This window comes from Zosterops lateralis (assembly GCF_965231275.1).
Source record: "Zosterops lateralis genome assembly, chromosome: 3".
In the NCBI taxonomy this organism is placed as follows: Eukaryota; Metazoa; Chordata; class Aves; order Passeriformes; family Zosteropidae; genus Zosterops; species Zosterops lateralis.
Window position 1 is genome coordinate 61,586,569 of NC_139764.1, and position 21,893 is coordinate 61,608,461.

The window sequence follows — 21,893 nt, forward strand, 5'->3', positions numbered from 1 at the left end:
TACCTATCATGTGCTTAAAATTCCTGATGAGTGGGCAAAACCGGCCCTCTTTTCTAAGTAAAGAGTCTGCTGCAGTCAGCCTTGTAAAAGAAACCTTTTAGTGTCAGTGATAATGAAAATACCTAGTACATATGACAGTGTTAAAATGGTGTCATGACCCAGCAATTTCTATTCAGTGCTGTCACATCCATGCACTGCACAGATCGGGATTGTCATCATGTAAATGTAATAGGATTCTTTATCCTGCATTGTTGCTCAGCTGGGAAGAGCAATTCTGAGTTTCCTGTAAGTCCTGAATAGCAGCAGGGGCCATGAATAGCTTGGAAACCTATATTTTTTCCATTTATTTTTTTAAAATGCAAATTACACTAGTAAGTCAAAAAAATCACTTTTGTTAAAAATACATTCAGAATTAACAAATGCCAAAAAGAAAAGAAAAGAAAAAAGACACATTTGGATTGTATCTCTTGCCTTCTGAATATTTTAGTTTATAACAAAAGCCCAGCCTAGAAAAATAACATTCTTTACTGGATTTTGAGGAGGATACAGCTGTACAAATCAAAAATGCCATCCAGATATTCTCGCATTACTGTGCTCTAAACTGCTTCCAGAAGAGATCTGTCCACTAATCGTATAGTTGAGTAGTCAATAGTCCTAATTTTTTTTAATGGTGGTTCTCTAACTGCAACTTAAGCAGGGTTATGAATACCAACTTCATACAGGTATGTATGTGTGTATATATGTATATATATATATATATACTGTGTGTATGTGAGTGTGTGTATCTACTCTATATGTCATATATGAATACACATTTATATTGCAATCCATAGTAGTTAGATGTGCTTCCTATTTCCTAAGCATTTTACAAACATTAACAATTCAGACCTCACAAAAAGCCTGTGAGGCACATATTATTCCCGTATTATAGATGGGAAGACTAAGACACAGAGAAATTAAGGCCAAAATTTCCTAAATTAAAATCAGGCCTATAAGCTACATGTAGACACTTCATTAAATTGTCTGACTTCTAAAATTGCTAACTACCAGTAGCTGCTGTTCCATGGGAAATCACTGAAAGGTATGAAAAATTATCTTCTGAAAATTGGATTGCTACTTAGGTGCCTAAACTGGTTTCTTTTCATGTTAAAAAATGATTTTTATAGAAATATCATTTTGATTAACTGGTATACAGGGAAAGATAAAAAAACCCGTTATGACATTTTCATCCCATTTAAAACTCTTCATTGTGTTTAATACTATGCATCTGCATAGTATTTAATTCTACATAAAAGTAAAAACTTTTTTTTAATTTTTGAAGTTACGGGAAATTTCAGCCTGTCACTTGGAAGTTGCATGGGGTTTCCAGGGGGTGAAAAGCAGCTCTATCCAGTAGGAACTCTGATTTTCAGCTACCCAAGTATGAAAATTTAAACTTGAGATCCAAATCAGCAGTGACTACTTTACAGGATCAGGCCTGGGGGACATTCATGTTTCATGCATGAAATTCCCAGCAATATCTGAAATGGGAACCCTGGGTCCCCTGCATCAGAATCTTCCTGGGTGGTGCAGCCCCCAAAAATAGTTATTCCTGTGTATTTTATATACATAGACATACACACACATTCACACACTTACATATATATATATCTATCTATATCTATATAAATCTCACTGAATCAATGTAGGTATAGTTCCTGACCATGTCCCGTATCTTGTTTTCACTGGTGAATGCCTGTTCCTCTGTCATTGTCCAGAGTTGCTGCTTGTGACACTGTACATCCATGCAGACACAGCAAAGGGCACTGGCTTGTACAGGGATGGGTGAGTGGTGTGAGCCCACAGGCCTTTGGAACAAGGGTCTGGCCAGCAGGGAAAAGGGAGCTGCTCAGGGGTGCCTGGAGCATTCCCAAGCGCTGACCTTCCCTCTTGCCCTCAAAAGCTACGTGGTCACCTCAGGTGTGGTAGGTGCGTGCATTTGTCTATGCAAGGTCTGAGCAAAGAAACAATGACAATCCAAGTTTCTGAAAAACCTGAGCAAAATATTGGGTTTTCCTAGTGAAAGCCATCTACGTTCTTGAAAATACAGATCAGATGTAGAATAAAACATATGTTCCTAGGAGTTCAGAGTATTTCATATACACATTGACCTACTAGCAAAATTCCCAAAGGCATCTTGTTGCCAACTACGTAACAGCACAGAGGTTTTTGTCAGCCACAATAATACAGGAAGATAAAATACACATTCTAACACACAACAGATCCCCCAAATATACCACAAAAAGGTCTTCAGTATTTCTTCAACTCAACTAGTCCCTCCCTGCCCTCTCCAACCAAAATCGAAAAATAAAATATGTGGATCCCTTATGGTGCAATTAGAAAAGAAAAAAGCTCACTTACAGAGAATTTTTAGTTGAAATAAGATATAAAAGAGTAAACACAGCTAGTACATATTCAGTTGGCCTTTTTTCATAGAAATCTGCAGATGTCTCTGTAGTTAGTAAAAGATGTTTAGAGATAGCTATAAAAGCACCTATAGTGCGATAAATAAAACCAGCAGGATTAAGAAGCATTGTTTCTGCTGCTTATTTCCAGTAGGTTCAATTATTAGTTTCTGTTACCCCTTTCCCTACCCTGACCCCCAAAAGGTCTCATTTATTTCTTTATTTATTTTTCTTTTTAATCATTATAAACTGTTTCTTGACCACTGTGGAGCCCCAAAAGTAAAGCACTTATCAGACAGCTGGCAGTTTTCTACTTGGTTGCTCTGGAGCCATGGAGCAACAGAGCCTTATTCCCTGACATGAAAACAAAGCAAAACCAAACAGAAGAAAACCACTGACTTAGAAATCGTTCAGAATTAACAGCAGCATGTTAACTTCAGAAAGCTTGCACGTAGTTTCTCTAATGTGCAACGCAGTTGGGTTAAGGCAAGTATGAACTGTACAGCCTTCAGGGCAAACAATGCTCTGTCTATTGACTTCTGCTGCAAGGTCATCCTGGTATTTCAGTGTTGTGTTGGCTGAGGAGACTCAACATGGCCCTGGAGTTTGGAGGAGGCTCCCACAGCACTGAGTGGGCTGGGTTCATGTCTCAATCCAGATGGGCCATGCTGGAGGTGGTGGGGAAAAGAAAGGGACAAAAGGTGGCACCAATGCCTCTGATGTGCCCCTCTAGTGCTGGGAGGCAGGAGGTCCAAGGAGGGAGTCTGGGGCATCTCCTTTAGTACCTGTTAGAAAGACAGGCTGAAGGTTTCTGTTGTTTTCTGTCTCACTGTTCAATCAGCTTTTATACATTATTTCTAGCACAAAAATTGGATTTCTTTTCTCTTTGAAGGAGGCCATCCTGAAAGAGGTTTTTTGACAGGTCCTCCAGCCCACCTTGAGTAGTCCCCATGTTTACTTTGACCTAGAAGAAAGACAGAGAAAGAACAATACTTAAAATCCACCATATACTTATCTGATCCCTGCCCTGCTGCTCTGGTGTCCTTTTGCAAGCAAGTGTAATCCACAAACCAGTAACAGTTCAGATACAAAGGGGATGTAAGAGGACAGAAAGACAAAGTGTTTACTCAAGTAACTGCTTGGCTGTCTCTGGAACATTGTCAGAGAAGTCAGCACAGGTTTTCTAAACAATCTTAGGCAGGAGTTATATTTAATTATAATCTTAACTGTATGTCCATGGGTCAACTGGAACATGAACTGATTTATATAATCCATCAGATACATAGCTGTCTTTGTAAAACCAAGAAGTGACATGGTATGAGGACAGAAGGGCTGAGTTGCAGGCGCAGGGGAAAGGCACCCACGGCTCACTTACAACGCAGAGAGCCTGTGCAAGGGCCACAGCCTGGGCACCTTAACAGTGTCGTCCCAGTCCCATCTTTTGTAACTAAAGCTTTCAGTCTAAGATGGACAAGATGTTGTTTGTTGATAGTGAAAGCTTAGGTGGTAGTTTATTTAAATGTGTCTGAATCCCAAAACATGACAAGATAATTACACAGAAGATTTGTACTGCAGGAACTTGCTGAGTGTCATGGTGGTTATACTCAAGGTGCTAGTTTTAGTGTCTTTTTTTTTTGTGTTTCACTTATACTTTAAGTGAATGGTGAAGTAGGTAGCACCTCCAGTATGTGCAATTATCTAGACAAATGCCTGTATGTGTGTGTGTGTGTTTGTGTGTGCACGGGAGTACAGATACTGCAAATACTCTTAGGCTTCACAATAGGAGGAAAGCATGCTTCACTTCAGGGCTGCACTGTTTTTGAGCAATTTCTCCAGTGCATTAGGCATCAGCATCAGACATGCATGGGTTTTTTGCTTCACTTCTTCTTTTCTCGAACAAACAAGTTCAGTGTGGAGAACATAAAGAAAGATCTTTCTCCCCTCCCTCCTTCCTACTGTTTTTAGAACAGTGATCATGCAGTGCAGTCTTGTTCCACAACTACAACTGTGTTTTTTCATGTGCAGCAGAATCAGTGTCAGGGAGTGTTTAGTCACCTTCCTTGGTCACCTCCCAAGAGGAGAATTTTGTCTTGACAATTGATTTCCGCCATCTTATTGTGTCCTTCTCCCATGGTCTGGAAATGAGCACTGGCATCTCCGGCACAGAATGCCAGGAAGCTGCTTTTGAGCACATCAGCTGTGGCCACACTGCAAGGAGGTACATGAGCATCGGTTCTGTCCCGTTCTGTTCAAAAAGCGTATTCATTTTGAAGGGCCTGTCTAGGCTTCTTGGCTTGTACAGCATAGAGCACACTGTTGGCACTTAAATAATAAAAAAATCCCATTTATAACAGGTAGAGAAACGTCACTCTAAGAATTCTTCCCCAAAACATCAGCGTTTTATTTAAAACATAGTTTTAAATTGCATATATTTTTCACTTTAAAAAGTAAACTGATTAAAATTAAATATGAAATTGGAAGAAGCGATAAGGAAAACTGTGATTGGAATTCAAAGCTTAAAATGTAGAGAAAAAAGTTCAGTGTGAGCCTGAATCTAATAATTCTAGACTATTAAAGGTAACAGTAGCCAGAGATAGTCACTTCAATTAACTACCTAAAGATAACATTTCTTTTTGGAAACTAAGGTGTTTCTTTTCCTTAGATATCCTGTTCATTTAGGGTATTTTTGCATAACTGATGAAACACCACACAAAATGACCATGTGTGTTTAAACTGAATTAGAATGTTCTTAAAAATAGAGCTTGATTGATGAAAATCACAAATAATGAATCTTTAGATAAAATACTCCTGACACAATAGAAATGTAAATATGAGAAGCCTGAATAAATCAATATAATTTGCACATGGAGGTTGCTGTAGGTTCAATATAATTTCCACATAAATAAAATGAAGTCTTAACTTTAGCACACAGAAATAAACTGGTTACAAAACAGTATGTCTTAACTGTTAGCAATCACTAAACCCAGCATTCCTTCAGAATACTAGTTAAACAGTGCATGTATAATGGAGCTAAAATTGACTTAAATCACTTGGATGAAAAACTGCCTAACTTCCAAAGAAATAAGTTTCTGTTGATGGACTTCTGTCAGTGAAATCCACTAAATCAATTTTACATCAGCAAGCAGTATGTGGATAATGACTGAGACCTAACACAAGATTCTGTATGTCTTTAAGACGTGTACTAGTTCTGTATATGAATCAATCTGGTAAATATATAGGGGGCTTCTCTGTTCTGTATTATTGAACTACATGTTAACATTTCTATTTGGAAAGAATCTGAAGAACCATTAGAAGCTAATATTGTTTTGGTGAGGTCCTCAAAGACGCCATATTCTCTCCTCCCATTTTGCAACATGCCCAGCACACCACAGCAAAGAGAACAAACTGCTGTTGTGTCTCTGCATATAGTTAGCAATTAGATGATTCAAAGGCACCTGCCCCCTGTTCAATTTCTCTTATAAATCCAGAGCTCCTTATGAGATGTGCCCAGTGTGAGTCTGAATAGGAGAGGATGCAGTGGTGACAAACAGTGATCTCTGTTTTTTCTTGATCTTCTGCAGGAATTAGATGGGATGATGCTTAATATATCTTCTGCTGCCTATGGATTCAAAGACATTTTGTAGCAACTGATACAGTTATGGAAAGTTATATTCCAAAGTTATGGAAATAGTTATATTCCATATCCTCTCCTCTTCTCTCATATTGAGCACTGTAAACTAGAGGTGATACTGGCCAGAGAATAACATAAACCCATGTTGTGTTTTTTCTTTTTTTCCCTTGAATACTCTGAAGGCTTACATTGGTGATATTTGGTGAACAAGCTCTGTAGGGAACCAAACCTTTCCTCCCAACAAATAAAGCTTTAAAGTACCAAGGATGGCCTGCTGTTATCATATCAGCATGTTTTGATTTCTAATACATAACATTGCTGTAAATAGTGCTACAAGCAGATCAAACCTTGACTTGATTAACTTGACATTCGAATTTTTCACTCCACTACCTAATGGACTGCCTACATTTACACAGCAACTGCAATGTGAATACATTTGCATGTGTTCCTGGTGTGCCCCAGCTGTAAATACAGAAAGGTATTACTAAATGCTGTAAAAGCCTCTTAAGGACAGATTATAGCAATCCTAGAGAACCCTGTCAAACACTCTACAGTCAGAGGGAAACATGAAGTGTCTTTGTTTGACTGCGGCTGGGACATGGCAATTCTTTTGTGGGTTGATTGGACAAAATGTCAACTCACATTCTGATTTCTGTCTCTCGGTTAAGACAGCTAAATCACCTATACTCCAGTGAGCATGAAGCATTGAAATAAGAAAGAACAGTTTACATGGATTAACCATCTATCTCTTCATCTGAGCTACAAGCTAAAAAATACTGCCTTTTTCTTTTCATAGGTCTAGCTTTCTTTCCAGTCAGTACAAAGATGTACAGTAAATGCAATCTGCTGTTCTGGAAGAAACACCGAGAGCATAAAGAGAATGGGATAATAGCTAGAGGGCTCCATATGTTGATGACAAGGTATGGTATACTGAGAAAGAGATAGGATTAGAATTATTCTAAGTACCTGTGTACCTCATATAGTACTATGAAGGAAATAACATTTTCTAAATGTGCAGCACTGTGCCAAAAGTGCAGGTGAATAATATTTAGTTGAGCACAGACAGATGGGAAGCTGAAGTTAAGATGGCATTGGTGATATGCACTACCGTAATCTGAGATTATTAAAAAGCTCATAGCAAAGCTCCTGAAGGGCCCAGTTCCAAACACCACCACAGAACAGATTGTACCACTGAAAAAGGAGTAAATGCAACGTTCCATACAAAAATACACTAATCCATTAGCAAACTTCCTAATTTGTGGAAACTAATCAGAAGAAATGAAATTGCATTCAAAGGTGAGTGGAATTATGTGTTGGGATGGTACTGATCTCTTGAACTTAGTTCTTTTCCTCCAAAGAATTGTTCAGAAGAGAAATAAAGGAAAAAAACATTACTGTTGCCCCTTTACGAGCTCTTTGGTGCTGTGCTTTTAGTGTGTAGGGCATTGATGGCAAATAAAAAACTATTTCAAAAGGCTGCAGCAGTGAGGTAAGATTTATCTGGGCAGTCAGGACTGTTCTGAATTTCAGTTGCCATCAGCACAAGAAATATTTGGAGATGATTATTCCTGGGCTGGTCTATGGTTGTGTGTCAGCTCTAGTGTGAATATACTCCAGTCGTGTGTATGAGCTGAGATTTGATTATCCATTTAATTCCCAAATATATCAGACAGCACTCCAAGATGGAGTTGTCACTCAATGGTTAGGTAAAATACTGTCTTCTATTCAAACTAGTTTTTAAAGCCATATGTTGTTACATTTGCTTCTTCTTTTTTTTTTTTTTTTAATGTAGAAACTGGAAATGAGGTACAGAGGTGCCTTGGTGAACAGATGCTCTGGTAAGACAAATGCTAAACACATCCATTAAATTGGCACATTGCTGAACTTTTGATAAAGCTTAATGAAAATTCACTTTTTTTTACAACTAAGGTTTGTCATATATGATTAGTGTTTTTTCTACACCAAATTGTCACTGTCTCTGAATGGAACCTGCTTGAATGAAAATAGGGAAAAATCAGGTGAGAGCTGGATGCTGTTTAAACAACTGTGACACGCAATATCCTGCCCTAAGAAACCATTATAATTCAACACAAGAGTAACGTTGGTGCTTAAGTGTAACTTGAATTCAGTCCATCAAAAAAGGCTTCTGCCTATTCTGAATTTTTAAGTCATGCCATCTTTCAGCTTAATGATCCTTTAATATCAGGCTGCCACTCTGCTGAATATCCTGGGAGTTAAGTACTTACATATACATGGGCTGTAGCTGTAAATGAGATGTCTTCTGTGGACCTTGATAGCCGTAAGAGTCAAATCCACCTATGAAATCAACTGAAAGGAGAGAAATCACTTTCATTAGCAGCACCTTTTCAGAACTGATAGGCATTATCATTCAAGAACCACCCAGTTCACAGGTTATTTTTGACAGGTCCTCCAATAATCTGTTAATATTAGACTAGCTAATTGGGAAGATAAAAAAATCAGTAAAAAGTAAGCAAAGGCAAAGTCCCCCTTTTTTCCCCTTTATTTTTTTTATTTTTAAAATCCAATTTTAAACCCACATAAAAACATTAAAGGATTTATAACAGCCATCTTTCCACCAGAAATAACCACACATCCCTCTTTTTCAGATAGACCACCTCACAAATACAAAACAACATGCTATTCAGACATTACAAATGCTGAAAACCATTTATTTATTGGCATGAATGCATTGCTTCTGACTGTGATTACTGTGTCTGGCTCGCTGTCATACCATGGCTCAGTAGAGATGTAGAAGAGGGAGTACATTGATCCAACTCTGTCTGAGAGACAGAAGTTTCTCTGATTCCCTGCTTTGACACTTGGGTTGAAATGCATGAACAGAGAGTTGGAACAATTTATCTGAGCTTCAGAGATGAAACTTCATAGAAAGGAAACCTGCATTTCTCTCAAGATGCTGAAGGTCTGCAAGAAGGTTGTAGGGTGGGAGTTATTTATTAATTCACACAATTGTCAGTTCCTGATGGCCTTGTGTTTGTTTTAAACAATTTCCAGGAAAATTCAATCTCATCTGAGCCCAAGACCTCTATTTCTCTGCTAAAACACTTTCTTTGCACAGGTAAAAGTGTGGCCTTTGCTTCCTTTGTCCCAGGAGACTCAACTATTGGCTTATAGGGGTTATTTGGGGGCAGTTCTTGTCCCTGAAGAATTCTCTTATATCACAGATCCGAACTGGACTTTATTTTGATAGAAAAGGGCCAAAGAGTTCAGGTATGGAAGTGCATTTTTCACATGTCTGGTCACTGCTACTGATAGACTGGCTCTGTGTACATTAAAATCAAAGAAGAAGAAAAGGTTATTTGATAGACAACAACTTCAACAATTTCCTGCAGATTAACTACTTATCTACATTTTGTCATTTTCTCCCTATGTATATGAAGAAAAATGAGTCATTTTTTTAATCTTATAACTGCTTTTAAGCATTTTTAGACAGTATTTCATGCTATCCATTGTTTTCAGGTTTAAGCAAACCTAGTTATTTCAAATTTTGCTCTCAGCTCATGTTTTCCAAGCCTCTACATTTTGAAACCTGAAGATCTTCCCTCAGTTTACTCATGTTTTTCTTACAGTGGGGTGCACAGAGCAGGACTAACTAGGACAACTGCCATACAGTCTTCTGCACGTTACCTTAAATAATACAGTAAGCTTTGGGGTTTTGCATATTTAGTTGGGGTTTTTTCTCTTGTTTTGGTTGTTCTTGCTTTGTGTCATTTGGGTTTGGTTTCCAATTTCTTTTTTTTTTTCAACAGCATCATATAAATGCTTAATAATGAGCTCTTTATTTTTTGTTTTGACTCTAGATGTACCCTAGCCAAGTAGTCCATTTTTTTTTTGAAGATGAATGATTCTTTCCCACAAGAGTTGTTTTGTACTTGTCTGTACTGAATTTCACCTTCTTGATTTCAAGCCACTTCTCAAGAGTTTTTTGACTTCTAATCCTATTTTCACAAGTTCTTGGACCCTTCCCAGTCTAGTTTAATCTTAAATTTTTACAAGTGTTGTCTCTTCTATCCTCATTGTTAATAAAAATAATGAAGATAATTATTTCCCTAGCTGAGGTCCCAGTTGGATCCCATCTGAAATGTCCCATCTACTTTATAACTACATTTAACATAGAGTTTTAAAAACAATTCTGCCCTCGATCTATGCTGACTGCATCTGGACAGTATTTCCCTGAACTTCTTACAAACCTTTCAGTGTCAAAATCTTGCCAAAATCAACACAAATGCCATTTGTTGCTTTCTATTTAATCAATGTCTGTAACCATCAGAATACCTTTATCAAAATGGGATCATGTCTTTGGGAGCATACTAAATTTACAGGCAGAAAATGAATGACATTGTTTAGTGAAGTGCTAGGCTGGGAGGAAACACCCCTTCTATTCAAACACAGATATTTCAGAAAAAAGAATGGATATGTGTTTGCTGCAGGTATGGTTTGTTGTTTGCTTGCCCAATTTTCTTTTCTTTTTGTTACTCTTGTTCCATGACAAGACGGCTTAGAAAATAACCTGTGTTGGATCGAGTGCCTCACTGTTGTTGACCCATGCCACTTTAGGGATATTGCTTATACCCATTTGTCTAGCTTTGCATTTCTTCTGTATTTTCCTAGAATTCCTTTTCCAAGCAACATGTAAAACATCATTAGTAGGCTGCAGGCATAGCCACTCTGCTTTGCAGATGTGGGGCAAAAAGGTTGTCTTCAGGGTTGTTTTCAGAAAGCTAAACCAATGTGTTAAGGAAAAGATTTCTTTGAGCAAAATGATTTTGCGTGAGCATGAGGGAGAGATGTGTGCTGAATATCTCTTTGTGCATTGTGGCTTTGCCCTGTTGCACAGAGCAAGCACAGAGTGCTAGTAAGCCAGATTGCCAAGTGACAAACAAAGCAAGGTCGTAGAGACATTTCTGTGTTCAGCTCACTATAGAAGTTCCCATGTGTGTGACCAAATGATGGTAGGGCAGAGAGTACGACCATGACCTCACTGGAGACATACAATGGCTTCTTACAGGCAACAACAAGCTTTGCAAGGTAGGTGAAGGGAGGTAATAGAGAGTGAACTCCAATACAAAAGGATTTTATCAATTTGTTTGTAGCAAGGTTTCTTCGTGGCGGCTGCTTCTCAGCACTGCAAACCCTGTGGTGTCCAGACTGTGCTAAAAGCTCCCTGTCGACTCTGAGCTGGTTTCTTAAAGCATGCAGCAGGCTGCCCTTTCTGCAGGCATTTTATCCTGGCTGTGCCTGAAAGTTCACTAAAGTGCCGTACAACCAATACATTCCTGGCAGCCATAACATCAGATGAATAAAACAAGGCTCATTAGCTGAATCAGTGCAGAGGCTTCCATCCCTAGCCTCATACAGCAAACACTTTTTGGACTAATCTATCTTTCATTCATCTTACATGTCACTGTTATCACAAGAAGCTCATGTCATGTCTCACTTTAGTAAAAGCACACACGAACATACAAGCATAATCCCATTCCTTTTGTGGTGGGTTGACCCTGGAGGAACATCAGTTTTCTACCAAAGCCACTCTGTTGCTCCTCTCCTCAGCTGAAGAGGAGAGAGAAAATGTAACAAAGGGTTCAAGAGTCCAGATAGAGACAGGAGGAGATCACTCAGCAATTACAATTAGAGGCAAAATAGCCTTGAATTATTACCAAGATGAGCAGTATTATGAGAAATAGAGCCAAATATTAAACCTTTTTCCCAGGCTTAACTCCTGATTCTCTGCCTTCTTTACCCCAGTGACATAAAGGTATGAGGAATGGGGACTATCATCAGTTCATCACATGTTTCTCTGCTGTTCCCTCCTCCTCAGGGGGAGGACTCCTTACATGCTTCCTCAGCTCCAATGAGCACTCTCCTATGGGAGGCAGTCCTCCACAAGCTTCTCCAATGTGAATTCTTCCCACGGGCTACAATTCTTCATTAACTGCTCCATTGGGTCCCTTCCTTGGAGTGCAAACCTTCAGGAACATCCTGCTCCAGCAGGTCTCCCCTCAGGGTGACGAGTCCTGCCAGCAAACCTGCTCTGCTGCGGGCTCCTCTCTCCATGGGTGCAGAGATCCTGCCAGGAGCCTGTTCCAGCACAGGCTTCCCACGGGGTCACAGCCTCCTTTGGGCACCCCCTGCCCTGACACGGGGTCCTGCCTGGGCTGTGGGTGGATCTCTGCTCCCCCATGGACCTCCCTGGGCTGCAGGGGCACTGCAGCTGCCTCACCATGGTCTGCACCAGGGGCTGCAGGGGATCTCTGCTCCGGTGCCTGGAGCAGCTCCTCCTCCTCCTTCTTCATTGGTCTCGGGCTCTGCAGGGTTGTTGGTCTCATTCTCATTCCACTCTTCAACTGACGTTGTTGTGGAGATTTTTTTTCCCTTCTTAAATCTGTTATCCCACAGGCATTACCCCTGTCACTGACAGGCTGAGCCTTGGCCAGCAGTGGGTCCATCTTGGAGCTGTCTGGCATTGGCTCTACCAGGAGCCACAGGAGAAGCTTATAGTAGCTCTTCACAGAACACATCCCTGCAGACCCCTCAAAACCTAGAGATGCAAACCCACCTTTGAAATTTTGTGTGCTGAAATCTTTATTTTCCTAGCTGGACTCAAATAGGATAATAGCAGTACTACTTATGTGTAAAATGTGTTATAAAAAAACTAAGATTATTTTCTTTTTTTGCTTATGTTAAGACTTTTGTCAGATATATGACTGTTATAGATGTAACACAGACAGGAAGTATGGCTGAAAGTACGGACATATTTTCTATCAATAAGAACCCATAGGAACGTGAAGCATCAGCCTCTGCTCATGGTCAGAGTCCCCACTGCTTCTGCTGTACATTGGGACAGAATGAGAGGCATAAATTTCTCATTTTTCATTTCAGGAAATCTGTGGTATATAGAAGAACCATTAAAATGCAATGCACAAAAAAGACCCCATTAGAATGGATTTGATATTGAAGAAAGTTCACAGTGAGAAAAATTAAAGCTGTTGAAATCAACAGATGGACAAAGAGAAAGGATTGAGTATAGAATAAAAGTAACATCTTCCCATAGAAAGCAAAAAAGGAAGATTCTTAAAAGAAACCAGAAAACTAGACACTATTCTACTTATAGAAATGTTCCTTTGTTAGATATAAATACAGAAGCACAAATATCCAGATCCTCCAATAAATATGTTGATAACTCCAGTGACGCCTATGAAAGAATGGTAATTTACATTAGCTTAGGATCCAACCCAAAGAATCACATAGGGCATATGTTTATAGAAATGTGACTGATACTATGAATTTTCTTGCATTTTACTAGGCATGCAAAAGTCTATGCAGACCAGATATGAAAATATATAGAATTTAAGAATGGGGAAGGGGATGAATGGCTTTATCTGCAAACAAAAGGAAAGATTGGAAAACACTCAGCTTGGCCAACCTGGGACTTGCAGTACAGATGACATCCTGACTGCTTTCAAACTCTCTTCTTTGTTCTTTTGTTACCATGCTTGTTTTGCTGATTATCTCATCCCTAACCTTGGTGCATGAGGACCTGCCTCTCACTGTGGTGAATATACTGCCAGCACTCAACCCTGTCTTCGCCACCACATCTGTTTCCTGCCCATGGCTCCTTCTTTAAAAGTGAAAATGTCCTTGGTAGTAGTGCTGTATTAAGAATTACTTCTCTACTAATTCCTCTCTTTTCCCTCACTTCATCTCCCATATGAATTAGTTTGTTTTTTCCAGCTCCATCAGTTCTATCCCACAGACCCCCACCGCCCCCCCATCAGCTTCACTCCTCTCATCTTCAGTCATTTCTCTGCACATCAACTGTCCCATTTTTTGTGCAAACTGATAAAGTAGCAGTCCTTTCTTCAGCTTGACAGACTTTTTTATTCCTTTTACTATTCATTTCCCCTTCTCTCTTACTGCAGTAATAAGAATTTTGTTCCATAAAACTTCTGCTTGTCCCAGTGACAGACTCTTGATCTTTTTTTTTTTTTTTTTGCATTTCCTTCCCAATAAAAACACATGTAAATATTTTAAATTTTTAAAAAACCAAAACAACAACAACAACCCCTCCCCAAAAAACCAACCACCCCACCAAAAAACCCTGCCACCCTAAAAAGCTCTATCCTTATCCCTGCTTGTCCCAGTCTTCCCCCTCGAAATCCCGTTGATGATTTCAAGAAGTTTCTGGAGCTACTTTTCTCAACTTCTTTAGAGGATTTTCTTCCATCTTGTATTTGTCTTTTGCGTGCAGTTGGAACCTCAGTAGGGTCACCTCTTCCTGTTCAAATTCAGGCCCATACAGTGCTCTGTGTGGCCATCCAGCCCCCTTCCATACACTTGCTGCTCTTTTCTTCCTGAATCTTTTGCCTTGCTGGGCTCCTTTGTCTATTATGCTAATGCTCCTTTCTTGGGGGTTCTCTCTCCATCATGCTCCTGGAGTCCAATGAGCAGCAACCTCTACATTTTATTTTTCTTCCCCTCCTGGTCTGGGTAATTGCACTCACAAACACAAATTCTGCTGTCATCTGCACTCTGAAGTGCCACAGATTAACTAGCTTGTGCTCACTCGGCTCCTCCTATACAGATTTAAATCCCAGCTTCTCTCTGTGATATTTACTCATGGATAATTAGACATCAGTTCCAGTTCTGCACAGCTAAAATCAGAACCCTTAGCTGCTCCTCCCTAATCTTCTCTGCTGTCTCTCATTGTGAACTTGTGTCCTCAAGTCTGTCTATCACTTGAGAATAAAAGTTTGATGTCAACTTGGTGTGGGCTCTGCAGGATTTAATTTCTGGAGATTTTTTTTGCATAGTGAAGAAGAAGACTCTTCTACCTGTTGACACAGCTGTAATATTTACCCAGGGCTCCTAGTGTCAAATATGACAATTGTTCCTTTTTTATTTTTGAACTCACCAAATGTGGACTTAAGCTGCATGAATTACCTTTTGTCTCTGCATCCTTCTGTTGATTTAACCTTCTATATTACATCAAGTATAAACTAAATTTTCTTACATTTAAAGGATTTTGTAGAGAGTCAACATCAATCTCTCCTCCTTTTAGGGCTAAAAGGTAAACTCTGCCCTCTGTCCTCAGCTTGACCTCTATACTTGTCAAATTTCCAAACCTTTCTCTCTCCTTGTAGAATGTCTTTACAAACTGTTATCTCATTCTTTTCCCTAAAACATTTCCTTGCTCTGTTGACAATAATTAAGTTGCCCGTGCCCTTACTTTCCTGTTTACTTCAATGAATAATATCTGCTCATAGTTTCTCTGTGCTCACTTTCTGCCTGTACCTATCAGTTTCCTGTTGTCCAATATGAAGATTGCAAGCTCCAAGAAGCAGGGCTGGTGTTCACATTTGTACGGTGCTTGGCATTATGGTAGTCCTTAAATATATCAATGAATCTACTAAAATAATATAAAAAACCTAGAATTATCCATGAAAAAGATTATAACTTTAAAAAAAAGAGCTAATGACCATGTGCATATGTGCATAGATGCTCCTTGCCTGTGCGTGTCATGACTGGACATATTTCCTGTGGGGTACAGCAGAGAGACAATACGTGATGTTCAAAACTTACATCTGACCTGCAAGGTCTTAAATTTATATGCACTCTCTCCAGAGGCCAAAGTCTTGGCTCCCTGGACTCAGGCTTTTGAAGTGCTGCAATTGAGCTTCACTGCCACAGTAAGGCACTTCACTGCAGGTGTAGCTGGAAGGAAGGAGAGATGGCAGACATGCTACAGATAATAACATTACTGAAAGCACTGCTGGTGCAGAAGTGAGTACGCGAGGCATGAGAGAGCTGTGCACAAACAGCAGTACCTAAAACTGGCCAAATTAAGGGAAAAAAAATAAAAATGGAAGGGAGTAAAATTAAGTTTGATTTTAAGGACCTTGGAAATGACATATGGGGGAAAAATGCAAAAGAACATATGGGGACACCTTTGCTCTTGCAGTTTTGCCAGTATCCTGCTACCCAGCTCTCCATTTGGTGAAGACACTTCCAAACAATTCAGTGCTGCTGCCTTTTTATGCTGTGAGCATGGTCTGGTGGCTGTTCCACAATATAGCCCACAGGAGGAGGTTTGTTTGAATGTGATCTCCATAAAGTTTGTTTACAATGATAATCAAACATTATTGGTCTTTGTGCTGAGTACACAGTGATTTAGGCTCTCAAACCACAGTAGAGCAAAACACCAGGGAATCACAGGGAAGGAGACATCTGCCAGCACATGAGGCTGTGCCCTTCCTGCTGTCACAGGAGGATTCAGAAATGGCATAAGGGCTTGGACATGAGGTCCAGTTCTTGCGGTGCAATGAGCAGCATTTCTGCCAAGCAGTCAGTAATGAAGGGCCTGTGAGTGCTCTCAGCTCAGCCATTTGCAAGGTGAATACAAAACCTCAGACTTTTAAACTGTAACCTCATGGCATTTCTGAGCTCTACAATGGCCACTGGAGCTGCAAAGGGAAGGCCTTACACAATTTTTGATGGAGTTTCTCAGCTCAGATTTTGCTCCATTGCTACTATTTTCATGCTGTTTACTAGTATAATGATCAAAATCATTCAGTAATTTTTTGCTTCACAGGGCCTTGTCCTCCACTTTCTTTTCCTCTTATCACATTTCTTGTTGGTATAAGGCAGCATCTTCTGTCTCTGTTTCTGCTGATCCCCTGGCTGAGTCTTTGATCAGACCTTCTGAAACAGGATGTAAGACTAGGGAGGTACTCAGGTTTGTGAAGTCTAATAAACGTGATATGGTGTTTCTGCCCTCACAGAAATACAAGCAGGGATCTCTGCCTGTTGCTCCCTATAATTAGGATGCAACGGGTATTGCAGATATTGTTTTCCAGGTGAATCCAACTCATGGTTATACCCAGGAGAAAATACCAAGATGAATGGTGCTGTGGGTCCAGAAATTAGACAAGCCACTTTTGTCTCAGACTCGCAGGTGGAGAAGGCATCTGGTCGGTAGCAGACACTTGGACCATGACATGAGGAGGACCATGACATGAGGAGGACCATGCTCTGGAGCAAGGCCTCTGCAAGCCAGGGCCGGCCAGCAGGGGGAACCATGTCGAGAGGGTGGGAACCAAGGTCCTTGGTCCAGACAGGAGCCAGGATGAAAGTAATCAGGAATAACCAAGCAAGGGCTGGGAGGCAAGAGCAAGTCTTCAGTAGCTGAAGGCAGAAACTGGGAGCAGGGATAAGGCAGGAATAAGCACCAAAGGGCAGGAAGAAATAACTGGAGCATAGCTGCAGCAATGAGAAATGGTCAGCACCGGACTGAAATGGTCAGCACTGCCTTTTATACCTGACCAATACAGCAAGCCACCTGTCAGCCTGTACACCTGGGAAGAAAGGGCTTGCTGCCTGACCTCTGCAAGGCTTTGAAAGGATTGTCATCAAATTTGCAGTGGGGCTTGTCTGATGCTCAGTAAAGAAAGGATTTGTAAAAGACCTCCATTCAGCTAAGAGAACAAAAGAATGATAATAAGCTGAGAACAATAATAGTATGAACAATGTATTATTTTTCTAAACTGGACAGACCTTTGCATTGCTGGATAATAGCTGTTTGCTTTCAAATTTTCATCCCTAAGTGCTGAGCAAAAAATTATAGCCCTGCAATACAGTTCTTGACTGACAAATCGTTCTAAGAATTAAATGTGTGGTAGACTGAATTATTGTAGAAGTTATCAAATGAGTCATTAGAAAAATTGTTCTTAGCCAGATCACTGCTAGGGGCAAGCAATAAAGAGAAGAAAAAGAAAAAAAAAGCAGGAGAAAGAAAATGCCTGGGGCAGTGGCCCCCAAGTGTGACTGCCACACTTATAAATTAGAAAAAGAGTCATTAGTAGGTGCAACAAAGTGGAGAATCAAGGCCCAAATCTATGAAAGTTAACAATCCAAAGCTAATGAAGACCTATCTAGATATTTGAAAGGAAAAGCAATAAGGAAAAACTTTAACAGGAGTCATGCTGATAAAAATAATTTAGTATAAAGATATGTTCATGGCATGTTGGAAACTGCAAGGAGCTCACACTGACTGTCTCAGCAGGAAGGACACTAAGGCTGTGGGCAGGTGTCCTTCTCAGGGCCACTGGAAATAATTAATTAGTCTGGTCCACCCACAGCAGCTCATCACCATTCCTCTCTAAGGCTCTGCTACCTGTCACCTGGAGTGAGATTGGAAGGCCAAGACCTGCTGTGCTCTACCCACTAATATTGGCTGAAACTTTAAGAAGGCAGCCAGCTGCCCTTGAAGGCTGGGACACCAGGGTGAGGAAGGGTGGCAGCAGCCCCAAATGGCCACCTGCAGGCTGTTCCTCTTTGGGATCCAAGCTGCCTCTCCTCTGCCTCAGGGGATGAAGGAGGAGATGCTCCATATTGGAGTGCCTCCTTTCAAAGACAGCCCTCTATGTTCAGTGCAAAGTAGCAGGAAAGGACTGAGGTTGAAATGGAGTCTTTCACCAGCACCAATACAAAACATGGCTGAAAGTATTTTTGCATGCAATTTTCAGCTTGTTGAGAGGCTCAGATTTTGCTAATTTTTTCCTGATTTCGAATATGAGCTTTGTCTCTTCTTCAATGTCAAAACATTTCCATGTCCAGGAAAACCACACCCTATCCAGTTGCATCAACAACCTGAGCATCACTTCAAATGATCTGTAGCCTTTGTTATCAGAACCATGACACAACTGCCTGGGACATTGTTTCATGGTCTGAATGCCTTTGTGTTCCTCTCCTGAAACAAATAATTAATGACAAGTAATATTTTCACAATGGTTTGGTATGAAATGCATCCTTCTTAAAAAACACAGATCTTAGCAATTTTGTCATGTGCAAATCTTTTCCAACACTTCTGCAATGTCATTCTTGAATAGATAAATATTGTGTGGTTTATAGCTAAAAAAATTATGTAAGGTAAGTATATTTCCCTGGCTGTTACAATGCGTTGATTTTATCAAGCAGTATTGCATTTGTGATGAGCTGCTAGAATGGAAATGTTACTTCCTTCAAGCTTTACTTTATGTTATTTAGACATTTTTAAACTTGGGGTTGACAATCCCCACAGGAGGTGGTGATGGATGCAAGGGGAGTGGCAGGGAAGACAAGCGAGGGAGAAAAGAAATTATCATAGATGAAGCCAGCAATGCCACCATTTTCCCTCGTGTGATTTTATTTATATATTTGTCTCATACCACAACCTTGTCTCCTAGGAATTCATTGAACATCAACTTCATTAGTTACGAAGCCAGCAATCCATAACCAATTTTCTTTTCATGTCAAGCTTGTTCATGTATAAACCCAGCCCTTTTGTTGGAAACATTTGCAATTAATCCCAGAAACAAAGAAAATGCAAATCATACAGTATACCCTAAGCAACCCTTCTGACTCAAGGCCCTGACCACCGTCTATTATACACTAAAATGAATTGAAATTCCCAGTTTGAGTCTAACCTAATTTTCTAGTGATAATAGGCATGGATTCCCAGAAGCATTCTATGCATCTAGATAGTAACATCCTAATTTCCCTTCCTGGTAAATGTTTTAAATAAGATTTTAGCACCAAAGGAAATTAACCTTTAAATTAATTGTAATTATAAAATGCCATCACTGATTTTGTCTTCAGACTAATTACTTGCTATTATTTAAACAAACTGCACCTCCTCAGAGCTTTTAAGTTTGTTTCTCTCTGCAGCGCTGTGCCAAATGATCACAGAGCAGGCTGTGTAATGTCTGCCAAGCCCTGTGACACCTTGGACTGCTCAGGTCCATTTGCATCTCAAATGCAGCCGGTTTCACTTGTCATATCTTCCTGCCATAAACTTGTTCCTCTGTGCTTCAGCCTCTGCAGCTCAGACGTTTCCAGCCTGTGCCTTGGAAGCAGCGAGCACACCTTAGGGGACAAAGATTGCCTGTGCTCTGCGCCGAGGAGAACGAGATGCTCAACACCAGCCTTCTGCTCTGTGAGGGGCCCCCTCCAAGACAGGACATGACTGGAAATAATAACACAGGAACCAGCTAGTGATATGTGCAATAGATTGATGTTGTACAGGCATCTCAGGGAATTTCCTAAATGTTCCTGGTGGTGCCATGGCTCTGCAAGGCAGCTGTCCTTAAGGATGAAAAACATGAAGTAGCACCTTGGGATTTCAAAGGCTTCTCTCCCTTCACACTTCTATCAGAATTCTGACAGCCAAAGGCATCCCATTTTCCTCCCTCTGGTTTACTTAGTTCATGCAGCAGTCACCACACTAAATGAAACAAGTAAATTAAAAGCTTCTAATTGAGCTGCAGGCTGTGAATTGAAGAGCACAGCTGAGCAAAAACAAGCTGAAGCTTAAAATTTGTAGAGTATTCCTTGCTTTCCCATTCACAATGACCTGTTCAACAATTTGGAGAATAACCGTGTTTTAAATATGGGCTTTTATTTGTTCCTATTACTCTTTGTTGCTGTGCTGTCTCTGCAGGCTGTCTAGGCTGTCCCCAGCAGAACCACACAAGTTAGAGCAGTGATTCCCCCTGTTGTGAGAGAAGTGGCAGACAGGGCAGATTGCTCTTTGGGGTTATGTCCCTGCCTCCACTGACTGTGGGGGAAATCTTGATTGTTGCTTTAAGCTAAAGGCCTACCTACATGTGGCTGTAGGAGTGTGAGATGGATGCTGCCTGTGACAGCATGAAAAAAGTGAAGATGGATTCACTGAATCACTGGTGTTTTCCAGAGAAAGACTCAGGACACACTACACAAATGGTAGGTGCAAAACTAACAAAGGATATAGCTGAGGTATCTCCTCTCAGGAGGAGAAAAGTTGGACACTTCCAAGAAGAAAAGACCACTGGGGGAAACTAAGTACAGCTAGACCTCTTGCGGCTAAAGAAGTCCATGAACAGCAAATTACTGTCAAGAATTTCTGGGAACCAAAAACTTGGGATGAGAAACAAAGAAGTAAAATTATTACTCAGAGTTTGCTACCAGTTTATCTTTCTCTTTGTTTTAGAGAATTTTTAAGCAGGAATGGAAGCTGAGGTATTATTTCTCTGTAATGTCTCGCTAAGCAGATTGTGAAAAGCATTTGGCACAGAAATAAAGCAATACCTGAGCATATTCTGCACTTCAATAGTGCCTTTCATCCCAGAAGCTCAAAGTTATGAAGCAACACACCTGTGAGTTTGTCCCTCTCATTATTTCCCATTTTAAATATGGGGAAAAAGAAGTATGGAGAGTTTAAACAACCTGCCCAAAGGTGGAAGCCTGCCTGTAACAGAGATAAAAAAAAAAATGTTTTTCTATCTATCCCATATGCATGCCAAAATTTCACATTTCTCACATATAATGAATTTAATATTGCCTTTTAGAAGAAAATCTTTGTCATCACTTTTTTACTTCCCAAGTCAGGCCTAGGATCCCAGAGTGGATTATTGTTCAACACTAAGTTTATTGGCACATAATACCATATTGCTCACCAGAAGATATTTCCTATCTAGAGTATTGCTGTCTTGCTGAATATTTTCAGTAATTCAAATGGAGTCTTTAACACAAATTTTTATTGGAGGGGGAGGAGTGAAATAATTTTAAAAGGTTATATAGAGATTTACTTCTATGCCAAGTCTTCCCCAATAGCAGGGTTCCAGGGAATATGCAGCAAAAATCTTCCGGACAAAGTTTCAATTTCTTTTGCTTTGCAGTTTAACTGGAAGCAATGTCAGGAGAAAAGAAGAAAGTGTATGTGCAGGTTGGATACCTGCTAGCATTAGATGGTGCAAAGGTTGTATCTC

At 40.1% G+C, this 21,893-nt stretch overlaps 1 protein-coding gene across 2 annotated transcripts in view; it reads right to left on the minus strand.

Annotated features, from left to right (window-relative positions):
* Window positions 1-256: 256 nt before the first annotated feature.
* Window positions 257-21,893, minus strand: part of NKAIN2 (sodium/potassium transporting ATPase interacting 2) — a gene marked incomplete at both ends in the record, with an annotated part of 534,677 nt that continues 513,040 nt past the window's right edge. The window contains 2 exons of one of the 2 annotated variants that reach the window (XM_083857719.1): window positions 257-3,408; window positions 8,322-8,403. In XM_083857719.1, the coding sequence (XP_083713845.1) occupies window positions 3,399-3,408; window positions 8,322-8,403 (92 nt within the window). Of the gene's footprint in view, window positions 3,409-8,317; window positions 8,404-21,893 lie in introns of those variants that run through there. The other variant, XM_083857720.1, reaches the window with a different exon arrangement.